Source organism: Nothoprocta perdicaria, unplaced genomic scaffold (genome assembly GCF_003342845.1).
Source record: "Nothoprocta perdicaria isolate Ctin4 unplaced genomic scaffold, notPer1 scaffold_507, whole genome shotgun sequence".
Lineage (NCBI taxonomy): Eukaryota > Metazoa > Chordata > Aves > Tinamiformes > Tinamidae > Nothoprocta > Nothoprocta perdicaria.
Window position 1 is genome coordinate 81,669 of NW_020455763.1, and position 20,922 is coordinate 102,590.

Sequence of the window (20,922 nt, forward strand, 5' to 3'; positions counted from 1 at the left end):
TGATGGTTCCCGTGATTTTCTTCCACCTCTCGATTCAGGCATCTTCAGTTTGATTCTGGGTCAAAAAATGATTCGAGCACTTCTGGAGGTAATTTGCTGGGCTGCCAGCTAGCGGACTGCAAGACTTTAAAGAGATTTCATTCCCTTTGGGAATTAGTAATAAGAATTTCTGGAATTTCTGGATTCAGATCAACTCCTCTCTTTGTTTTCTTCTTACAGTGCCAGCTGTGATGTCAGGTGGTTCTGCAGGACCAAACTAGTCTTCTTCACCTGCCTTGTGGAGTATTACCTGGAAGGCCCCAGGGCTACAAATGTTAGGTGAGTGCCAGTATTAGCTCGCCTTTCAGCTGAAGAAACTTCACTTCCAGCAGCTGAAATGGCTTCTGAATTCCAGTAAAAACATTGTGGAATTGTTCAAGTCTGTCTTACAATTAAAACATAGTGACCTTTACACCACAGGAAAGCCCGGGAAATATTGCAGAGAGGAGTATCAGCTCCTTGCTAATCGTTTATTTCTGAACTTTGTGAGCCTTGTGAAGAGTCTGAAGGGCTTTTTCTTTCTCTGTCAGGAAGCTTTATCCTTGTGTGGCATCACGGTGTCTCCCCTGCCCAGCATCTCCTCTACCAGAACCTGTTTTTATTCAGCCCTGCACCGTGTGCTCGTACGCTGTGGCACGTGGGTTTATTTGGTCCTTCTCCCCTCCCAATTCGTGGGGTTGGAAGGAATCGAATCGCTGGTTGAACAGCTGCACAAAGTGACTAATGTGACTTTTCAGACACGGAGACCCCCCTCTCTCTCCCATTTTGATGCAAATATCTTCTGGCATCTCAAAAAAAAACCAGATTAGTGCAGGTCATGCAGCCCGGGAGGCTCTGTTCACTGTCCTCCCTCAACTCYGCAATGGAGTTTGGCTTTCTCTCATTGTTTACTTTCTGAATCCCTCCGTCTTGTGTTGGTTTGAATGCCCCCATTATTCAGACCTGCTGCCAGAAGCAGCGAGTCTTTGGCTCTCTATGAAGTGCTTTAGGTCCCCAGGAATCCAGCTAATAACTTAATAGCTTCTAGCTGCTCCGGAGATCCCGGAGAAGAGKGCTTTGTTGGGAGCTGCAGAGCACACAGATGGCCACATGCTCCTTATCTCCGGGCTGTCACATCACTGCTTGTTCTGCGCATCGGGAGCCTTYGCAGGCCGGTGCTCACCGAGGGCTCTGGCTTTCAAGAGCCTTTTTCCAAATAGGGTTGGATACAATGGGGAGAAAAGCAACAGCATCTGCACTTACAATGATGGCTCAGGGGCATTAAAGCTTTTTCCCGGGCGCACACCCAGGCCCTGCCAAGCCAAGCTTAGCAACATGTGAAAATTGTCTTTGGAATCGGATCGCCCTCAGCTCCTCGTTGTGGGGAGCAGTGGAAACGGGGGGCGATTGCCTTCCGAATGGGTCTTTCTGCTCCCCGAATGCGACTGCATCATTAGTGCTCATGGCACAGGAACTCTGGTAGTGGAAATGTAAATAAGTAAAAGCACGTGTTTGTGGCTAAAATTGCAGAGAAACCCAGCTAGCAGAAAAGGCTAACCCTATAACCCTTAGTTTCTTTAGCAAAYGGCCAAGACCTGCAGCAACCAGAAGGCAGGGGAGAGGGAAGAGRGGCAGAACTCGCCTCCTAAGCAAGCAGAGACATTATCTTTGGGCCTTTGCACATCCTGCATCTCCCAAAGAGCTCTTGGGTGGTCATTGCGCCCTCTCCACCTACTTGCTGACCTGGGTGGATGCACAGCCCACAGCAGCGGTTCATCTTTAGACCGCTTTTGGTAAAGCATTCTTACTCTACAGGCCCTGAGATGCTGCTTGATGAGAGGTTACTTTTTTCTTTTTTGCTCTCATTCTAAGCACATCTGAAGCTGGAAAACACAGGGCTGGGTTTTTCACCTTCTCTCCCAAAACAGAGGGAGGGTTTAGCAGAGCTGCAGCTCTCTGATCACCTGTACACTGACATCCCAAGTCTGTGCAGCCGCTCAGAGAATCAGTGAAGATAGCTGCTATTAGGTGTGGACTTTTGGCTTGCATCAGTCCTATCCCAGTATTACTGGGAAAGCCCGCAGCTGATTTAACCAGGGTGCCCGTGACTGCAGGTACATGGCTCTCCTGTCACCACATATGACCTTTTATTACAGTTTTATTTTCCCTTCTATCCCTCCACATTTGATGAGGGCTGCATCTGCCCAGAGCAACTTGAAAACAGCTCTGTGTCTCACTCTTGTGTAGCTGCTGTCTGGACTTTGCCCAAACTCACCCATTGATGCTGTGCCACATCCCTCAARGATTTTAGCAAGTTTGATTGCCAAAATTGCTGCCGAGATCCTTGCRCACTCCTCCTCACTCTTAACTTCAATCCCTTGCCTGGAATTTARCAGAAAGCACCAAGATGCAGATGAAGGGCACAGGCATTGCGACAGGTAGGCAGCGGCCGGTGGCCTTCCCTGAGAAACCTGCACAGGGTGAAAGATGACATGGCCAAGGCGTGAGACTGAGTTTCCTGGCGTGGTGCTGTGAGACCAGATCTGAGCTCCTGCATTATGCCTTTGGATAATGTTCCTGTCTCTCGTGTGTGTGTGTTTCCTCAGGAAAGGATGCCACAGACTCCTCCCTTCGCAGCTACTTTTGACAGCAGTGGATACAACAGGAACGTCTATCAGGCCAAAGAGGACAACTGTGGAGGGCTCAATTACCACGACAACAACCTCCTGTCAGGGTCTCTGGAAGCTCTGATCCAGCACTTAGTACCCAATGTGGATTACTACCCCGATGTAAGTCTCTAGACCGTACAAACTATCAGCTGTGCAGCTAGAACAGAGTGTGTCACATCCAGTTGCTGGAAAAGGGCTCCAAGTGCCTGACCAGCAGTGATCCAGTAGAAACAGATGCGCTCCATGTGAGCTTGCAGCACTCGAGTGACTTTAGAAGGCTAATTCTTTKTTAGTGCTGCTGTTACGTGTACAACCTTGGTGATTCACTTCTAAAGTAAGTACCTGGCGTGGCTGACTGGTTGGTGGTTGCACCACTGACCATTAAAAATCAGATAAGAATGAGAAGGCCTCAGGAGGCAGGCTGAGGGGAAAGGATGACCAGCGTGACTTGATGGGTGTGTTTAGTTTCAGGATAATGGGATTTCAATACATTTCCTCCCAGCTGCATTTCCTCAGCTCGACGTGCATCTTGTAKCTAGCAACTGAAATGTTAAATTGGCACCATGGTTTGGGAAAAAATACTGAGAGATGAGCAGCACTGGGGCTGCTTGTACAAAGTATGAAAGGATAGTGTGTGGTGTCCTGATGTTGGGCCAATTCAGCTCAGAAAAGATGGAGTACATGATAAAATCAAGAGAGTTCAATGCCCTGGCAAGCTGGCACTGGGCACCTTTTTTCCTCTTGTCTTCTGAGGCCTGTTTACTTGAACCAGACATGTAGCAGCAGACAGGAGTCTGTATTGTAAGTCTATATTMTGAGTAACTTGGGCTTGCAGCATGAATTAGATTGCCCTGTTGGCCTAGAAGGAGTTACATAATCTGGTAATTGCTCTTGCAAAAAGATTTACTACAGAGCAAGGCAGGATGAGCTGAAATGGTCTTCTGAGTAATTTCAGGTACTGAACTTGTTGGAACAGTGTGTACAAAAGGAGAACTAAACCTGCCCTGCCTTGTTTTGGTTTAATCTTGCATAACTTGGCCCCAGCACGAATAAATAATACCTGCTCTGGAGCTCTGACAAGCTGCAATTAAAAGGTCACTGCTGTGGTATTAGCACTTTGCACAGCCAAGTGAACACACGTGTTCTGGGGACTCCGAAGCATTGGGAACTGCTCTGTCAGAAATGCACGTTGAGGGAAGAGGAAGCTGATGGAGCCTTACCCCTGCGCTGTGCTTGCTTGCAGAGGACGTACATCTTCACCTTCCTCCTCAGCTCGCGGCTCTTCATGCACCCGTACGAGCTGATGGCCAAGGTTTGCCACCTGTGCACTGAGCAGCAGCGCCTGAGCGAGCCTGGCCTGGACAAGGTAGGACCTTGCAGGGTGAAGGAAGTTCCTCCTCTCCCGCTCCCATGTCTCCGTTCTGCCTGGAGCAGAAGGTCTCCGCTCAAGACAGTCCTCAGCCACAGCAGACAGACTGGAAACCTGACTAATTCTGCTGATTTCTCACAGTGTGGTGTGTTGAGAAGATACTGGGAGAACTGAAGCTAATCACTTTCGTAGTTGGTAGTTAGCCACAGGTTATGGAAATACTGGGATGTCTTGCATAGATCCCTCTGGATAATGAAGGGCAAAACACAAGTATAAATCTAAGGCTGTCAAATGACCTGGGGCCCAATTTCTTGGTCTGTAAGTCAATGCCAGTCTTTTCATTGGCTTCAGTGGCCTATAATCCAGTGCAGAATTGAATTAAGATGAAAAATTTAACTGGGCTTCATATCCTTWTGCTCCACAGTATCCTACTGGGTAGGAACTGCATTTCTTTTGGGTTAAATATACACGTTTTGCTGTTCCACGTAACGTTCCTCCTTATTATTTTTCAAATAGAACCAGATACGAAAAATAGCACCCAAAATCCTGCAGCTTCTGACGGAATGGACAGAGACTTTTCCTTATGATTTCCGAGATGAAAGGATGATGAAGAATTTAAAGGAGCTGGCCCAGCGAATAGCCAGTGGCGATGAGGTCAGTTGTCTGTGCACAGTGTTGTTGGATAAAAAACTATTACTTTAATGCTTTGATATTGCAGCCTTTTTGGTGTTAACGGTGCAGTAGGGCTGTGGGTGGTGAAGCTAAGTTAGTAAGAAGGTGCTTAGAGCAAAAAGTTCTGTCTGATACCTGGGCTTAGGGAAAAAACCACACAGCATAAACAGATCCTTTGGAAAGCACTGGATTTATCTTGTCCCTAAACCCATAAAGTAATTACGTATTGAGGCAGATGAATACCACTTTGTAGATGGTTACGTTTTCCATTTTTAGTGATTTCTGTTAAAAAGAAGCTAGGTATGAAGGTGGAAACCACTGCCTATCTCAGAARTCCCTGTCTGGGTGCATAGCTGCTTTGATCCCCATGAGCAGCGTTGGTTAGAATCAGGCCTCTGCTCTGCTCAGTCTATGCAGGAGTCATGGCAGGTTTGAGGAAAAGGTTTTATAGGAAAACTGAACCAAGACACATTTTCTTGAGCTTGAAGTGCTCAAGACAGGCTCAGAGCGTGGCTGTTGTGCCCCTCCCTCCAAAGGGAGCACGTGAAGAATCACTTAATCTTGCTAAGTCCCACCTCTCAGATASAAATAATGTTTCGTGGAGCTCTTTGGAAATATCCTCACGCTTAACCGTTGCCTGCCTTGAGAGAGAATTCAACCCAAACCCAAGGCTTATATTCACCTGGTGAAGAGGCAAGCAGGAGGCTTCAACAAGCAAACAGAKGATGTCTGCCTAGCCCAGGAAAATGACAAAAGATACTGGAGTGTCATGTGGAAGAACTGTAAACACAAAGGGCAGTTGCTAAATGGCATAATGCTCGCTGAGGGCTTGGTGTGCCTTGTATAAGCTTCTGAATAACAGGGTAGATGAGGCAGCAAACAGCAAGTTAACAAGCTTTGGTAGGTGAGCTTAGCTGGGAGGAGATGAGAATTGCTGCCAGGGGGCTGAAAAGCCCTTAAGAAACTATAAACACGGGTGGAAGAGAACAAGGCTAAATGAAATTTGGAAGCTGAAACACCTTCCTATATTCTGAAAGGGGGAAGGAGCAAAAGAAGAGGGGAGAAGGGAGTGAGCCGTGAAATTGTTTCGGCTGGGAAAGTTGGGTTGATGGAAGTAAAAACAGGGTGAAATGACAACCAGGGAAGATCGTCTGCAGTGGAGCTCCTGGCAGTGCAGCAAATCTGCACAGTGAATCTGACATCTGTTGAGGAGAAAGGATGGAGAAACTGCTGGGCAGAATGGAGCCACSTCGCTCTGACAGGGAGTTATAGATGGCTCTCAGCTCTAGCTCCCCTGCTAGACCTCAAGGCATCTTTGAAGTTTCTTTTTAGGGAAACGAGGAGGAAGCAAGTGCCGCGGGAAAGTGACTTGCGTTACTGGCTGGGGAACTGCTGGGGCAGCAAATGGCAACTTCCTCGACCTTGTTTTGCTGCAGATTGCTTGGATTTATTTGTGTGAGTCATGGCCTTGAAGGATCCAAAACCACAGCCTTTCCTGTTCTTGTTCACTGTGGCCCTTATATTTACAGCTCCTTACTGCACTTTCAGAATGCTTTTGCTGCACTGCTGTTAAGAGCTATCAGGGAGAGTCCAGGAAAGACCGTTCATCTTGACAGCATCTTCATAGCAGATGAGCCCATCAAAAACGCAGTCCTAGAGCCTTGTGACTTATTTTCTTCCCTCTGTCTCTCAACTTCATTCCGTTCCTTGCGTGTCTTTCCTCCTGTTTGCCCAGAGGGTCATGGTCATGAGATACTTTTAGATGGTCCTGGTTCCTTTTATCACTTGCTGAYGTGTGTTTCAATATACGTTTTTCGGAATCTTTTCATGTTGTCCGTTGCCTCCCATTTTCTGRTTAGTTCCCTCTAAACATTTGGCAGGCTCTTCTTCTGCAGAACAGGTGATAAGCACATGTGGAGTGACACCAAAGCCACGCTCTGGGTCCTGATCCCAAATGCATCCCAACAATTGCACAGATCTCTCACTTTGGTGCTTTTGGGTTTGCTTTTGGCTGCATGGAAACTCATTTGCAATATAGTGCTYAGCCTCTACCAGGTAGCAGTGGCTCCCATAGAGGACAGACACAAGTGACCATCAGCTGAAAAGGGTCCTGCTGCTCTCTCCACTCCCTATATCTGCTGTCTAGTCCTTAGAGGCTTTTCCTACCTAGGTGGGAGTGCCTAGATAGGGTACAGAAATAGAGGGACATTCTTAAAATGCCTCTTAAACTTAAAATACACAGCGAATAGCAAATGGAAGGTCTGTGGAGGATAAATTAATTTTGTTTTTACAGCTCAGGGTGCTGCATAGCTGCAGGAACTAGTAGAATTACTATAAAATCTAACTCAGGAGGTAAGTGAAACTAGTGTTGACTGACTCCTGAGAGAAATAAGTTCTATTTTCATCACTGAATAACCGTGTGTTGTTCTTTGTTGCTGTCGTAAGCAGTAGCAGCCAGAGTATTTTCATTTCAGGTATTTTATTAGGTGGTCAGTACTTAAGATACACTGACTGTATAAAATGAAGTATTTACTTTTTGTAACTCRGGCTAACCAGGACGTGACTGAATCCCTGATGCAATCAGTGTTTAAATGCTCCTTTGGATTCCTTTTGCTTTCGCTAGATGCCCATACTGCAAACTCACATACTCATCTTCCTATCGTATGCTGTGTATAACTCATATAGTTGAGCATTGACCAGAAAAGTGTTTCAGTTTGGGGAGTCACTCAGACTTTAATACGATTTTCTCATGTTTTGGGAATGTGTTCTGACCGCTTCGTGTCGTGGCAGATGTATCGGAAGAACGTCCAGCAGCTCCTGCAGAACCTGCTTCGGAAACTTGCCACTGTCAGCCAGTATGAGGAAGTCCTTGCAAAAATCAGTGCCACGTCCACAGATCGCCTCACGGTGCTAAAGAGCAAGCCCCAGGCCATACAGAGGGACGTAATCACAGTCTGCAATGATCCCTACACGTTAGCTCAGCAGCTCACGCACGTGGAGCTTGTAAGTGTTTCGCTTTCAACTGCAGTTTCGTCCCTCCTCTCCCCTCGAACTGCAGAGCAACGGCGAGTGTGACTTGGTTGCTTGTGTGCTTTATCCAGGAGCGCCTGAATTATATTGGACCAGAAGAGTTTGTCCAGGCGTTTGTACAAAAGGATCCCTTGGATAACGACAAGGTAATGGGAGGGGAGCTGCTGCAGTCCTGAAATACAGCCCTTAGATGCTAGAGCTAAGGGGATCGGTGTGCAGGAAATTCCAACAACTACTGAGGACCCGTAGAGATGAGCTTGGTAGTGAGATGTTCTAATATTCCTATTCCTCTTAAAAAATCTTTTTTTTTCTTGTGATGCTCCTTCTTATTGGAGCAGCCCAGAAGCTCCAAAGCTTAGCTTGCATTCTGGCCTTGCGCTGGCATTAAATCCACTCCGTTTAAGGTATCTCTCATTTCTTCTGATTTAAACTACAGCGTAACCTAATCCTGGGAATGATTTCTCCTGGCCATCTATGTGGCCTATAGCCTCAAAAATCGAGTTAAATTTTGGCTTTTGCATCACTCATTTTCAGCATCTCTTCTTCCTTTTAGTGAACAGACATTTTTTGCAGCAAACTGGCAAGAGGGGCAATTTGCACAGCGAGCACATGTTCCAAAAACTGGGCAGCGAGCTCCAAATCCACGTGAGATGAAGAGCAAAGATGCCCTCTTTTTAACTAACTGTGTTGGAGCTGTGGTCTCTTGGAGTGTTGTGTTCAAGATGACTCACGCTCCAAATCAGCTGTGCCAAAATCAGGCAGTTAACGTTGGAATTGCTGTCCTCCCTCAAACTGGCAAACAGAACAGAGTGACTCCCAGTTCTGATTTGTAGGTCTGTCAGACGGACTCTCGCAATGGTTGTATAGGTGGAGACTACTGACACCTCTGCCTGCCCTTTTCCAGGCAGATGGAGTAAAGGAATCATTGCAAGGCACTAAAAAATAGGGCAACACAAGGAGCAGCAAATCAAAACTGTGGATTTGATCCGCAGAAGTTAGGATGCAGTATTTTAATTGAGTATAAACAACTGAATTTAAGGTGCCAAAGGGAAGGACTTGGTTGTATTTTTGCAGAGGGTGTAAGGTTGTCACTAATACCAAGGCAGAACAGGAGTCAGGACTAAAACAGTGCTTATATGCAAGGAAGTGCTTAAGCAGGTTTTTAGCTTGGATTATTTGCATAAGCCTATCCCTGTTCCTCAAAGCATCCTGATGGGAGTTGCGGCTGGAATATGGGGCTGGAATATGGAGCTGGCACCTCAGGAAGAGGTAGTGGGTGCTTGAGCTCTCACTGTTGCTCTCCTACTCACCTTTTGACTTCGGATAGTTGAGTTAACCTCAACCACCAACCTTGAGCTGAGTACCCAGCTCAGCTTTGGGTAGCTGAGTTAACCTGGGTTAACAACATTAATGGTGTCTGGGCATAGCAAGGGAGGAGGCCGAGGATCTCTTGGGGCAAAGCTGAGGATGACATTGACAGCTGCAGTTTCTCCTCTGCCTGCAGAGCTGCTACGGAGATCGAAAGAAGACCCGTAACCTGGAAGCCTATGTAGAATGGTTCAACAGGCTCAGTTACCTGGTTGCAACAGAAATCTGTATGGTGAGCAAGGATTTTTTTCTGCTAAAACATCTGGTTTTGGGCCATTGGCAGAATTGTGGCACCTCTTTAGCTTTGTTGTCCTCTTCACGGAGCCCTTTGAAGACCTCTTGGCCTTCTGTGTTGCCTGCTTTTTCTGCTCTTCCTTCCCTTGTATCCTTCTTTATAGAGCATCTTAAACCTCTCCTCCTTGCCCTTTACTTACCTCATTGTCTAGTTTGGCTTTACTGTCCTGAGGGCTTTCGAACACAATTGTATGGTTTGATCCATTTGGAAGTCACAGCGCAAGGATGGGATAAATGTGGGGAGGAATTGGAGCATTTGAAGTAACGTTCCAATGGCATCTCTTGCAGCCTGTGAAGAAGAAGCACAGAGCACGAGTAATAGAATATTTCATTGACGTAGCCCGGGAATGTTTCAACATTGGCAACTTTAACTCRCTAATGGCTATTATTTGTAAGTATATGGCCCGAGAAGTTTTGTCTCGGACTGAATCGAAGTCAAGGAAGAGCAGTGCTCTCTGTGGAGGTGTTTTTACTGCTTCATACATTCAGCAATGTGAAGCTGGGAGAAGAAATGGGGGTTAACTGCTAAGTGTTTTACTGTAACACATGTAAAAAAAAAAAAGATTTTCTGTTGTAGTTGAAGTTACAGTAAGAAGTATGCTTTTATTGCAACTGTTCAGAAAAGCTAAATCCCCAATTTTAAAAAGAAGCTTCAATCCTAAATCGGAAAAGAAACATTTCAAGTAACAGAGAACTGCTGCATTCTATGATTTCTGCTGTACCATGAAGTAGATTAAAAAAATCTACATTGCTTTTTGTATCTAATACAAAAAAAAGGAATATTTTCTTATAGAAATAGGAAAGTTTCATGACCACGTTTAACTTCCAGTTAAATCYGTAAGAGAAGGTATTGAGATGAATCGTTTTGGTTTTCTTCCGTGTGGTTCATGCTTATTAAAACCACACGAAATCATGTTATAGTGCTTTTTTAGAGCTTTCATTCCGTAAGAAATGCTGATTTGCATGCTTTCAAAATTTCCTCTTAAATGTGGAATTTCAAGCAACTGAAAAGTTTGCCTTCTAAGTAGCTCTGTTTTGTTGTTTTTAGTTACTCCTTYAGAAATACTTACAAGCCTTAGTTATCCTAGAGATGTTTAAAAYTTCAAACAATTTCTCTCTCTTTTAAATCAAGCTGGCATGAACATGAGCCCTGTCTCTCGATTAAAGAAAACTTGGGCAAAAGTGAAGACAGCCAAATTCGATATCCTTGAGGTAAGTCCTGGCCTATATGTGGACTTAGGGCTGTCAGCAGAGTGTCACTTCGGGTTCTGAAGTACAATTTGGCTTCACAGAGACAGTTTTTGTTTAGTTGGTGTGGGTGCCTACTGAAAATTTCCGAAGTTTTCATAAGAATCTTTCAGCTGATTCCTGCTTTGTTGATTTGGAAGAAGGAAATTGAACTCATTGTTATGTTTAATAGAAGAACAATTAAAAAAAATGCAAGTAACCTCTTGAAAGGTAGATGTAGTTGGGAGAGATGGTGTGGCTTGACCTGGTGTAGTTTTAGTTTTGAAAATTGCATTAAGCTCTCCATCAGCTGCTGTGTCTGGTCAGAGACATTTCTCCTGAATTAATGCATTGAGAGTTACTTTCAGGTAGTTCAGGTCTTTGTCAAGGATGATGAAGGTGCAGCAGCCTATGAATTTGTGATTTGCCTTACCGCTTCTTTACCAACAAGTTAATTATCCTGCTTAAAATGGCAGTCAGTTAATACAGGCTGTTTCTCAGCAGTTTGGAGATCCCATCAGGCTATTTACGTCCTGGAGAGCTGCAGCCACCACCTTGCACTTTCTGCCCCCATGCTTGGATGGGATTAAGCTGCCTTTGCGTTGGGGTTGGCTGCAAAGCTCAGGGAGCAGCTCTTTTGGTTACAGCCCATTTAATTTGAACGTGCTGAATTTTGCAGGGTGAGTTTTGCTGGTTAAGGACTGGCTTCCTGAGCCGTTCAGTCATCCTGGCCCTGGAGGGCAGCAGTCTGTGTTAGGGCACGGAGGGAGACAGATGGGGGAGCACTAACACCTTTAGCTATTTAATTTTAGCCTGCCACTGCAGTTGAATCAACTTGGAGAAATCTGCATACACAATAGCAAAATACTACTGAGAAGGTCCATTGTACATCTGAGTTCAGAATTTTGGCTTTCAAATTAGTTTTCCTCTTTTTGGGGTGGGAGAGAAAAAAAGCAGGTCCATGAAGGCAGCCTTTGCTTTCCTGCCCAGACCTTAGTCCTTGGTTTCTTGCATTCCTGGTTGTGCTGAGCAAACATTCTTTTAAGTAAAGTTTCTCTTGTTTTTTGAAATTGTTGCTCAAGTGAGTAGTGACACTGGTGAGTAGTGACATTATTTATATTCTTCTTGCCTGCAGCATCAGATGGACCCTTCTAGCAACTTTTACAATTACCGAACCGCTCTGCGTGGAGCCGCTCAGAGGTCCTTGACAGCTCACAGCAACAGAGAGAAGGTGCGTCACAGATCACTCGGCGTGGGCAGAAATGAAATGTACTCGTTAAGCTGCACGAAAAGCAGCTTATGTCTCAAATTTGGGATTCTCAGGAATTATAACCAAGAGCCTTTAGGTAGTAGTGATCATCAGAAACCTCAAAGTTGAATCCCTCTTTACTCAGAATGTCTAGCTCTTACTTGTAAACTAGCAAGCAAGGAAATAGAATATTTCGGAAAGCTGGGTTGCCAGCTGAAGTTTAGTCCAGCTTGGTACTGACCAAAAGCTGCAAACAATGAGTGACTGCTTTGATGATTTAAATATGATGCATTGCCCCAGTTCAGTTGACAAAGAACCCAATTCCCAAACCAAAAGCGTTTGACCTCTTTGTCTGTAATACAAATGGAAAACCCGAGGATTGAAAAGAGGTCACTAGAGGAATTTATCATCCTTATAAGTGCTACTTGTAAGAGGAAGCTGAGGAGCACCAGTAGGACAGCTAACAAGTGGTTCTGGTTTATGCTGCTCTGTAACTTGGCTTCGTGTTCCGAGGAGTTCATGACTGTCATCACATGAGTTTTGKGTTGTGCCCTGCGTAGGGCTCCCGAGTGACAGACTTCCCTTCAGCACCTCCTCCTTTCACAGTATTAACTTCATTGAAAGATGAAGAATAGGGGACTGGGGAGAGTACATTGTGGAGCTTTCATACCCAAAGGAGGGGAGATCAGCTGGCCTAACTGTGGGTGAGGAAAGTTAGTTCAGAGCTGGCAAATGTGGGGAAATAGTTYGGTTCTTCAGTGGCTGGAAGTTATTTGTGAGCATTCCTGGCTCCGTGTGTTTATTTTATGGGTGATGTTATTTGCATGTGGAATTAGCAGAAGGACAGATGCTTGTAATTRTAGACAGGATAAGGAAGAAGAACCTTGACAAGCATCCTAGGGCATATACTAAATATGGAAGGAATGGCTTCAAAGGAGAACAGTGGGCATGGCTCACTGTTAAGTGCTTTGTTTCTTTTAAAGAAAAAAATGCTTTTGATAGAAAAGCTTTAAAATCCATTCAGAAAGTTAATTCTAAAATGAGAATAAAGCCAAAGTTGCTTATCTCAGGTCTTCAACAGGCACACAGAACTGCTGCTGCTTTTTAGCTTCCTTTTCCTGCGTCTTTCAAGATTGATTTTTTGTGAGATTCTCTGTGGCAAAGACTGAAGAAAAAGGGCAGCTATTTACTGGACACCAACCATTTTAAATGAAGGGGTCTAAAGAGAAGAGCAGAATGCAGTTCTCACCTAGTCTTGGCTCAGGGATGTGCTAGTCAGAAAGCTTAATCTTCCCTTTGTAGCAGTTATTTCCATCACACCTGCTACCCCGTTCATGCTGAAATGCCTCATGCCATGAATAGCCTCATGAGGAGCAGCAGGATTGCTAAGGGGCCCGTGTGATGGGCAAGAGGGGACCTCCTGGCGGTGTCCCCAGCCTCCCTAGTTCCTTATGCTCTGCAGTAGTCACTGTGCTCGTGTGGAGCAGTTGGCCAGAACAGCTGGCATGGATAAAGCTGGAACCAAGAGGAGTCTTGAGGAAGAGCCAGGTCTAAGGTTGCTAGTGGCAGAACAAGGCCCGTACATTTTCATTKTAGACTAATGCCAGAATACAGGTAAGTATCATTCCTTATTTGTGCTTCTGCCTATAGCATAAAACTCCAGGAAGAAGAGCAATCCCTTCTTGCTGGAAGGGGATTATTCTGTAAAGGTTCCTCCAGTTCTAGTACTGGATTCAGCTTTGGGCCAACCCAGGCATTTGTAGAGCGGCTAGACTGGCATTTATACTGCTTGTGCTGTGTATTCCCTGGGACAAGGGATACAAGCCCCAGCCTAGGCAGAGCTTTCCAGTTCTGTAGAGTTCCTTTCCCTTACAGTCTCTGCCACGTGAATTTGAAATATTTCTTAAGGGAAAAAGCTTCTTACTGGAAGAGGCGAGCTGAATCAGACGTCCGTGTAAATACAGTGTGTTAAAGACTCCCCTTGCTAATTGTAGCTCTGAATTTTGCATCAACAGAGGAGGTGTCTTTATTAACCTCTTCAAAAAGAAACTGGCTTTTAAGAAGTAATTTGGTTTCAGTTACACATTAATGCAGAAGCTTAATTGTAGTTGTTGTGGAGAGAAGCCAAATGGCTTGCTAGCTTTAATCCACTTAGAAGCAGCTGCTCATCAACTTCTTGTAATATTAGCACTTTATACTAGGTTTAAGAAACCTGATTCTGATGCTTATAGAGTCAATTAAACTGCCAGGCAGGATGAGGCTGATCTATATAGGAAGCCTGCTTGTTTATACTGATGCTTCAAGCTGGAAATAAAATACCGGATTGTTCTGAGTCCTGAGGATCTGTTTGCTGAAGTTTAGATGCAGAATGCTTAATTCTTTTCAGAGAACAGTGACTTTTAAAAATCCAAAGTACTTCTGTATGTTGAAATGGTGCAGAAAAGTACTTCATGGAAATAGTAAGGTGGTATTTCTTGTTTGTTTGTTTGTTTAATACCCAGTTGCAAAAAGGATGTGTAACTCTGAAAATTAAAACCAGTCTCTTTAAGAATGCTGGAATGTGGGCATTCTCCAAAGACAAATACTTCCATTTGATCAGATGCCGGGAAATGCTTTGATCGGAGTCAGCCAACGCACAGGTTGAGTTTCTCACGTGAGCTCAGGGAACTGGAGTTCAAAAGCCATTTACCACAGTGGGCCACTAGCCCTGGGCTTTCCATGCTGCTCTTTAACATACGTGTCTGCTCATCCAGCAAACAAATCTCTGTCAGGAGGGAGGAAAGTGCTCTTGGAGGTACCCTGCAGGAACCTGGGGCACATGTGGAGGTTCATGAAGGCTTTTGGGGAGACAATGCAGCAGCACTTTTTGTTGGGTGAAAGCACTATCTCAGTTGAACTGATCCCAGGTTTTCCTGTCTTCGTTTTTGTACAAATAAGCATTCCCAAAACATTCTGTGATCACCTATTTACTCAGCTCTTACTGGAGGTAATAAAGTCAGGAGATTTTCTGCTTATCTGGTTGACTTGCTCCTCTTGTTTTAGGGCGGTTGATGCCTTGCCTCTTCACAGTGTTGCTTTGCCTGCTTTGATTACAGTGCATTATGCTTCTGTTCCCTCAACTTCCAGCTCTGGTCTGCYAGCCCTGAAGGCACATGCAGCTCAGGGAAGGGTGCAAACAAATCAAGGTTGAAGGGAATGAAAGGACTCCAGGAGGTGCCTGTCAGCTCTTGCCTTCGGCCTTTATCTTTGGTCGTGTTTTCTGCAGCTCCTCACAAAATCTTTTCTCTGCCATCAGCGCCTCCAGAGATGTTAGCAAAGCGTGAGCAAGGAGTAGGCACCTCCAAACGCTGCACCCCGGCATCCGCACGGAAGTCTGATGAAAAGCCCAAACACGTCAGGGCCATCACAGAGAAAAGCAACAAGTTCGTTGTCCTGAACACACCTCATAGCCATAAGGGACAAGCACTGGTATCACAACGGACACTCTCACAGGGACCCCAAAAGAGTGACATACCAAGAACAGTTCAGGATTAAGGAAGCAGTTGGAGACAAAGCTGGCAATGAAGCCCTAGGGACTAGCTTACCATGTGAGGGAGACTTTCTTTACAGACAAACATTCTGCGTTACACAGATCCTTCCCAGTGTTTTGTGTTGCTTTTGTGCTTTGTGACYTCCTTGGATTTCTCTCTGCAGAGCATTTTGTTTTGATAAGGTACCCAACTGACAATAACCTTGCTTTCTCCTTAGATCGTGATACCTTTCTTCAGCCTCTTGATCAAAGATATTTACTTCCTCAACGAGGGCTGTGCCAATCGTCTTCCAAATGGTCACATCAATTTTGAAGTGAGTAGACCCCTGTGGCACTGAGAGTGGGGCATTTTACACCTCATCACCTCCTTGAAGAGAACACTGAAGGCAGATCATGACTGAGCCCACACTRCATTGAGAGGGGAAAATTAGACTCTAATTTGAGTGCATCTGTTACCACAGGAGCTTGGAGAAAGTCAGGAAAATACAGTTTTGTTGAGCTGGAATGTTGATAGAAACTGTTTCAGCATTAACAGATTTTAGTGCAAAAAGTTAGAATGCCTTCACAGTGCTCACACCTATTGAAACATTTCAATTTAGATAGTTTCTTAATTAAGAAAATATAAAATAATATTTTCTATCTACAAAACAACAATTTATATATACAAAAAAAAATTTGGGGCATTCTCCTTAAATTTCAATGTAAAAGATGAGTTTGACCTTTGTCATAATATATACACAGCATTTTCATCCATGTAAGTCACAGATTATCCCTGAGGGAATGTGTGATACAGCATCAGAGAGCCCCTTCCTCTGGTGTGATTTCCTACTAGTTCCCTGACAGTAGAAGGATTTGTTCTCAGGTACTTTTCACTTTTTAAAATGCCTGGATCACCTGCACAAAATTACAGTATTTTTTCCCTGCTGTAATCAGCCTTAGTAGCCTGTTTCTCAGTTTACATTGTGTGATGACATGGAATGTCCTTTTCTTCAAGGGAACTAAGTATGTGTGAGGCATGTTAAAGCTGAATTGCAGGATTTCATCTGGAAATGGTATCAGGGCAAGAAGAATGTTTATCTTTGGCACAAGTTTCCATCRAGAAAACTCAGCGTTTCAATTTAGCCAGTAAAATGGAACATCTGAACTTAGAAAGGTCAGCATTAAACATCTAGAGGCTTTTGAAGTGAGAATTAAAAATCTCATTGGGCAAAGCACACAAATAGGAGCATCATCAATTTAGAAGTGGGGCATAGTAGTGTTATGAGCCCTTTGAAAGAAAACTGAGTATAGATGATGATTTGCTATTTTTGTTCAGAAGTAATGACAATTTTACAAGGGTGGAGAAGCGTGAAGTCATTCCAGTTTGAAACAGAAACATAAAAGTGAGAAGCACAATTCCGCAGTCACTCACATTCAGTTCTAGCTTAGAAACTGTGGAAAATCCAAGACTTGGACTTGCAACCTAGACCTCTGTTCCCTCCCTGCCCTTTTCCTTTTTAATGTTCTAGTAAAAGGCTGTCTGCTGCATAATCTTTCTTTTGTTTTTTATTCTAATCTGGCAGAAATTTTGGGAGTTGGCGAAACAAGTGAGTGAATTTATGACGTGGAAGCAAGTGGAGTGTCCGTTCGAAAGGGATCGCAAGATCCTGCAGTACTTGCTTACTGTCCCAGTCTTCAGTGATGATGGTAAGGAGCTGTGAACTTCCCGTAGGGCAGGTGTCACTCGCTCTTTTTCAGTCTTTATCCATGTTAAGATGTGGCTTTTATAAAGAAATTCTTTGTTTTGGGATATCTCTGTCTGGGAACCTACAAAGTGCTTCTCTTTTACAAATAAGGGAGAGAATAAGATCTTTTTCTTAACGTGCATGCACTCTGTGAAGAGGACTTTGTCCTTTTTTCTGAAATGGAATGAAAAAATTTTATGGGCATGTAGATACCATTTCTGGGTGGATACCATAAAGACCCTCTGAGGTGGATGGATAGATAGATAGATAGATAGATAGATAGATAGATAGATAGATAGATAGATATGGACCTCCAAGATGCCTTTTACACTTAAGGGTGCTGCTTGAGAGAGCACTGGGACTTAGCTCCTTGCTTAAAAAGCACGAGAACCATGGCCCTGGGCTCCTTTTTTTTCCTTTTGAGAGAGTTTTCTTCCACTCCTGCTTTTTAGCTTTTCACTGGCTCTTTTTCCCCGCTTAGGGCCATCTTTGTCCTCACGCACTCTTTGTTAATATTGTCTGGATGTAATTATAAGCAAGGCTGTCCTTCTGAATGGCATTCTGAAGCCTAACCTGAGGGATGGATAATATAGGTCTGCTTCATTTAACTCCAGCCTACTTTAGAGGGACAGCAAATTGTAAAATGCCAGCAGGCCTAAACCTACTGTATTTGTTTCCGATTGCAGCACTTTACTTGGCTTCCTACGAGAGCGAAAGTCCTGAGAATCACATTGAAAAGGACAGATGGAAGACTCTGAGGTTTGTGTCAAAGGTTATTCGCATCAATAAATAAAGAGAATGGGATGCAGGGCTCACGTCAGACAGTTAAAACCAAATGGCAGGCTCCGTGCTTCAGCAGATGGGGCACAGCACCAGTGGAAATTTCCCCTCTGCTCCTAGACTCCTGGAAGAAATGAGCACGGTCGGTTCTTCTTTATCTTAAACCCTCTCAGCCCTCCTCTCCCTCAGGGGGTAGGAGATTAATTTCTTGTGTCAGCCAGTATCAGAAAAACATTTTCTAAACTTCAAGGAAGTCTCTCTTGCCTCACAACTATTACAGAGCACTTGAGTTTTCAGGCAGACGTTTCCTCAGCTATTGCATCCCRCCTGGCACGTCTCTTCAGGCAAGCCTGAATTTTGCCCTAAGATAACTCTAGGGCAAATCTATTCTGAAACCAGGTAACATAATTCAGAGTTCCAGCTGGCAAAAACAAATTTAAGCAAATCCCATTCTTGGCTCTTTTCTCCTTCTGCAGGCTGAACACAGCCCGGTCCCCTCTTTCGTTTTACTAATTATGACAACTACATGAATAGGCAGCTTTAGCTGCTGCTTTGCCAATTAAATACAACAAATGGGAATTTATGGCAGCAGAGAAAGCCGTTCAGGCACATAGATGGAGACAAAGAGAGAAATAGATAAGTATGTGGATAGTCTGTATTTTCACCCCTAAAATGAGCTTCCACTGTGAATATATACTTCAATATGTATTTCAAAAAGTATACTTCAGTATATCAATATATCAAAATACTGATATGCCAGAAACAGACACTTCTATCTGACTAGTCCCAATTCTTTTGGGGAAGGGAGATTCCTCACAGGAGGATACAGCCACTCCTGACACGCGGAGGCAAGATGGACAGAGAAAGACTTCAGGCTTACAAAACTGCTCACATGAACCTCCGTTTCACAGGATCCTTATCTGGGGTGCTCTGAACCTATCTGAAAAGATTTATTTCATTGAAACAACTGTCTTCACTTATTTATCTTTCTCTCTTTCAGGTCAACGCTCCTGGGCAGAGTCTAATGTACGAGCTGGCTGCTGTTGCTGCTGTTGCTGCATTATGTGGGTTTTTAAGGGGCATGGCTTGTTTCTTTTTCTTTTTTTTTTTTTCCTGTGCACTGAGTGGCATCCAGAGTAATGGGAACTGTGCATCAGTGAAGATACCGTGTCAGCAAAGATGGGACAAGTCAACAAACAGGCCCAACAGGAGCTTCTCCCAGCTGCCAGATGAGATGAAATCACAGCCCGCTCGGTTTAAGTATTGATTGAGGATGGTGCTGACAGAGGGCTTGGCAGAGCTCGGATGCTGCCTATGAATCATTTCACACCTGGATGGAATATTTTCCCATTCCTTACGTTGGAGCTTGATGCTGCTGTGGCTCCAGAGCTGATACTAAGTTGCAGAAGGGGAAAAAAATTGCCATTCCTCTCGCTGAAACCAAGTCTGAATTGAAGAACTTCARTTTCCAATAAGCTGAATATAGCCAGGAACTTTGGCTAAATCAGGATTGCTAAGAAGGGAAAGGACTGGACACAACACGTAGGCTGCTGGGGAGAGCTTCTCCCCACCACTGTAATAGTGTCTAATTATTTTTTTTCTTTTTTCATTATATTTTTGAGTTGGCTGCTGGCAGGCAAACTCATTATTATTATTATTATTATTATTGTTATTATAAGTTATTTTAAAAAGATATAGTAATAAAAAAGAAGACTGTGATAGAAAACACACCTGCTAGAAAAATACAGTAGCAATATAGCTTCAACTATTTTATGCCTTGTAGGGAGTTTTCTTTCTTTCTTTTAATTGTTTACAATTAATCACTATGTGCTACAGATTCTTATTTTTACTATACTGTTTTGTTACTCTGATTTTCCATAACTTTTGCCTTTCTTCTTACATCAGGTTGAAAAAGCTGACTTTTCTAGAATGGTCTTTGAAAAACTGATGTACAAACTCTGTACAAATATGCAAGTATGTTTTTATTAAGTCCTTTTATAATTGATTTTTTTGAAAGGGTAACAATGGAGAGAACACAATCCCACTTGGCTGAAATTGCAAAAAGGAAAAGAGGAGGTTTCTTTTCAACTATATCTGCAAGCARAAATCACCCTGTGTGTTTATTTTATGGTTTATCATTATGACAGGGAAGTAGTTTGGTTTGTTACACACCTGGTAAGTTTGTAGTAGCTCTGCATACTTAGCCACTCTACCTAGGAAGAACCTGATAGAAGAGGGGAAAAAAAAAAGGGAAAAAAAGGAAAAAAAAAAAGAAAAGAAATGGTAGCTGTAGATTATCCTGGATACAAAATCACTAAGCTAAAGCACATGGCAAATGCATTTGCAGTTACCCTGCCACTGTTGTTTCAAAAAGAAATGAGCTAAGAATAAGGCTGTCGGTTGCAGGGCACCTCTCGAGTTTTCACATAGGCTCGTGTTTAAGTCTGTGCTCTGTGAGACCTTTTTCAGGCCACAGTCTGATTTTTGAGTTGGGTAAGAACGTGTCCAAGTGCCATAAGTCAACAGAGATACTGTCCTTAAGCTGTGTGCTGGTACCAGGTGTTGGAAATCACGGAATTTCATATCCCGTGGACCTCAGGTAGGAAAGTGCTGGGAACCCTCCCCATGGAAGGGGATTTCTCCCCTCTGCTCCCATTCGGTGTTTTAAAAAATGCCAACTTAATGCCAAGAAGGGAATCCATCTTTCCGAGGAGTGTGCCTGTGGTTTACAGGCTTGACCTACGGCCTTCATCAGGGGAGCTCTTTCCAGCCCTCTTGACCACTCTCTTTTTAAGCCTTCTAGGCAGGACTTAAAGTGACTTGATTTAAAATGCTGGGGGAACACCGTGTTTTCCACCTCCACTCCTTTTGGGAATACTATAGTATTGCTCACAAGGCACACAAATGAAGGCAGTGCATAAATAAAAGCAGTTGCTGTGACAAAACATTCGCTGTCATTGCCCTACTTGCTTTTTTGGTTGCAGTTGGATTGC

At 44.0% G+C, this 20,922-nt stretch overlaps 1 protein-coding gene across 1 annotated transcript; it reads left to right on the forward strand.

The window, feature by feature from the left end:
• Positions 1 to 219: 219 nt before the first annotated feature.
• Positions 220 to 20,698, forward strand: RASGEF1B (RasGEF domain family member 1B). The gene is made up of 14 exons (XM_026048028.1): positions 220 to 318; positions 2,625 to 2,807; positions 3,931 to 4,053; positions 4,573 to 4,710; positions 7,519 to 7,731; positions 7,830 to 7,904; positions 9,263 to 9,358; positions 9,709 to 9,811; positions 10,553 to 10,632; positions 11,783 to 11,878; positions 15,644 to 15,739; positions 16,988 to 17,111; positions 17,836 to 17,908; positions 18,930 to 20,698. Exons 2-14 carry the CDS (start codon positions 2,631 to 2,633, stop codon positions 18,952 to 18,954), a joined length of 1,419 nt encoding a protein of 472 aa, XP_025903813.1. The 5' UTR covers positions 220 to 318; positions 2,625 to 2,630; the 3' UTR covers positions 18,955 to 20,698.
• Positions 20,699 to 20,922: the final 224 nt, after the last annotated feature.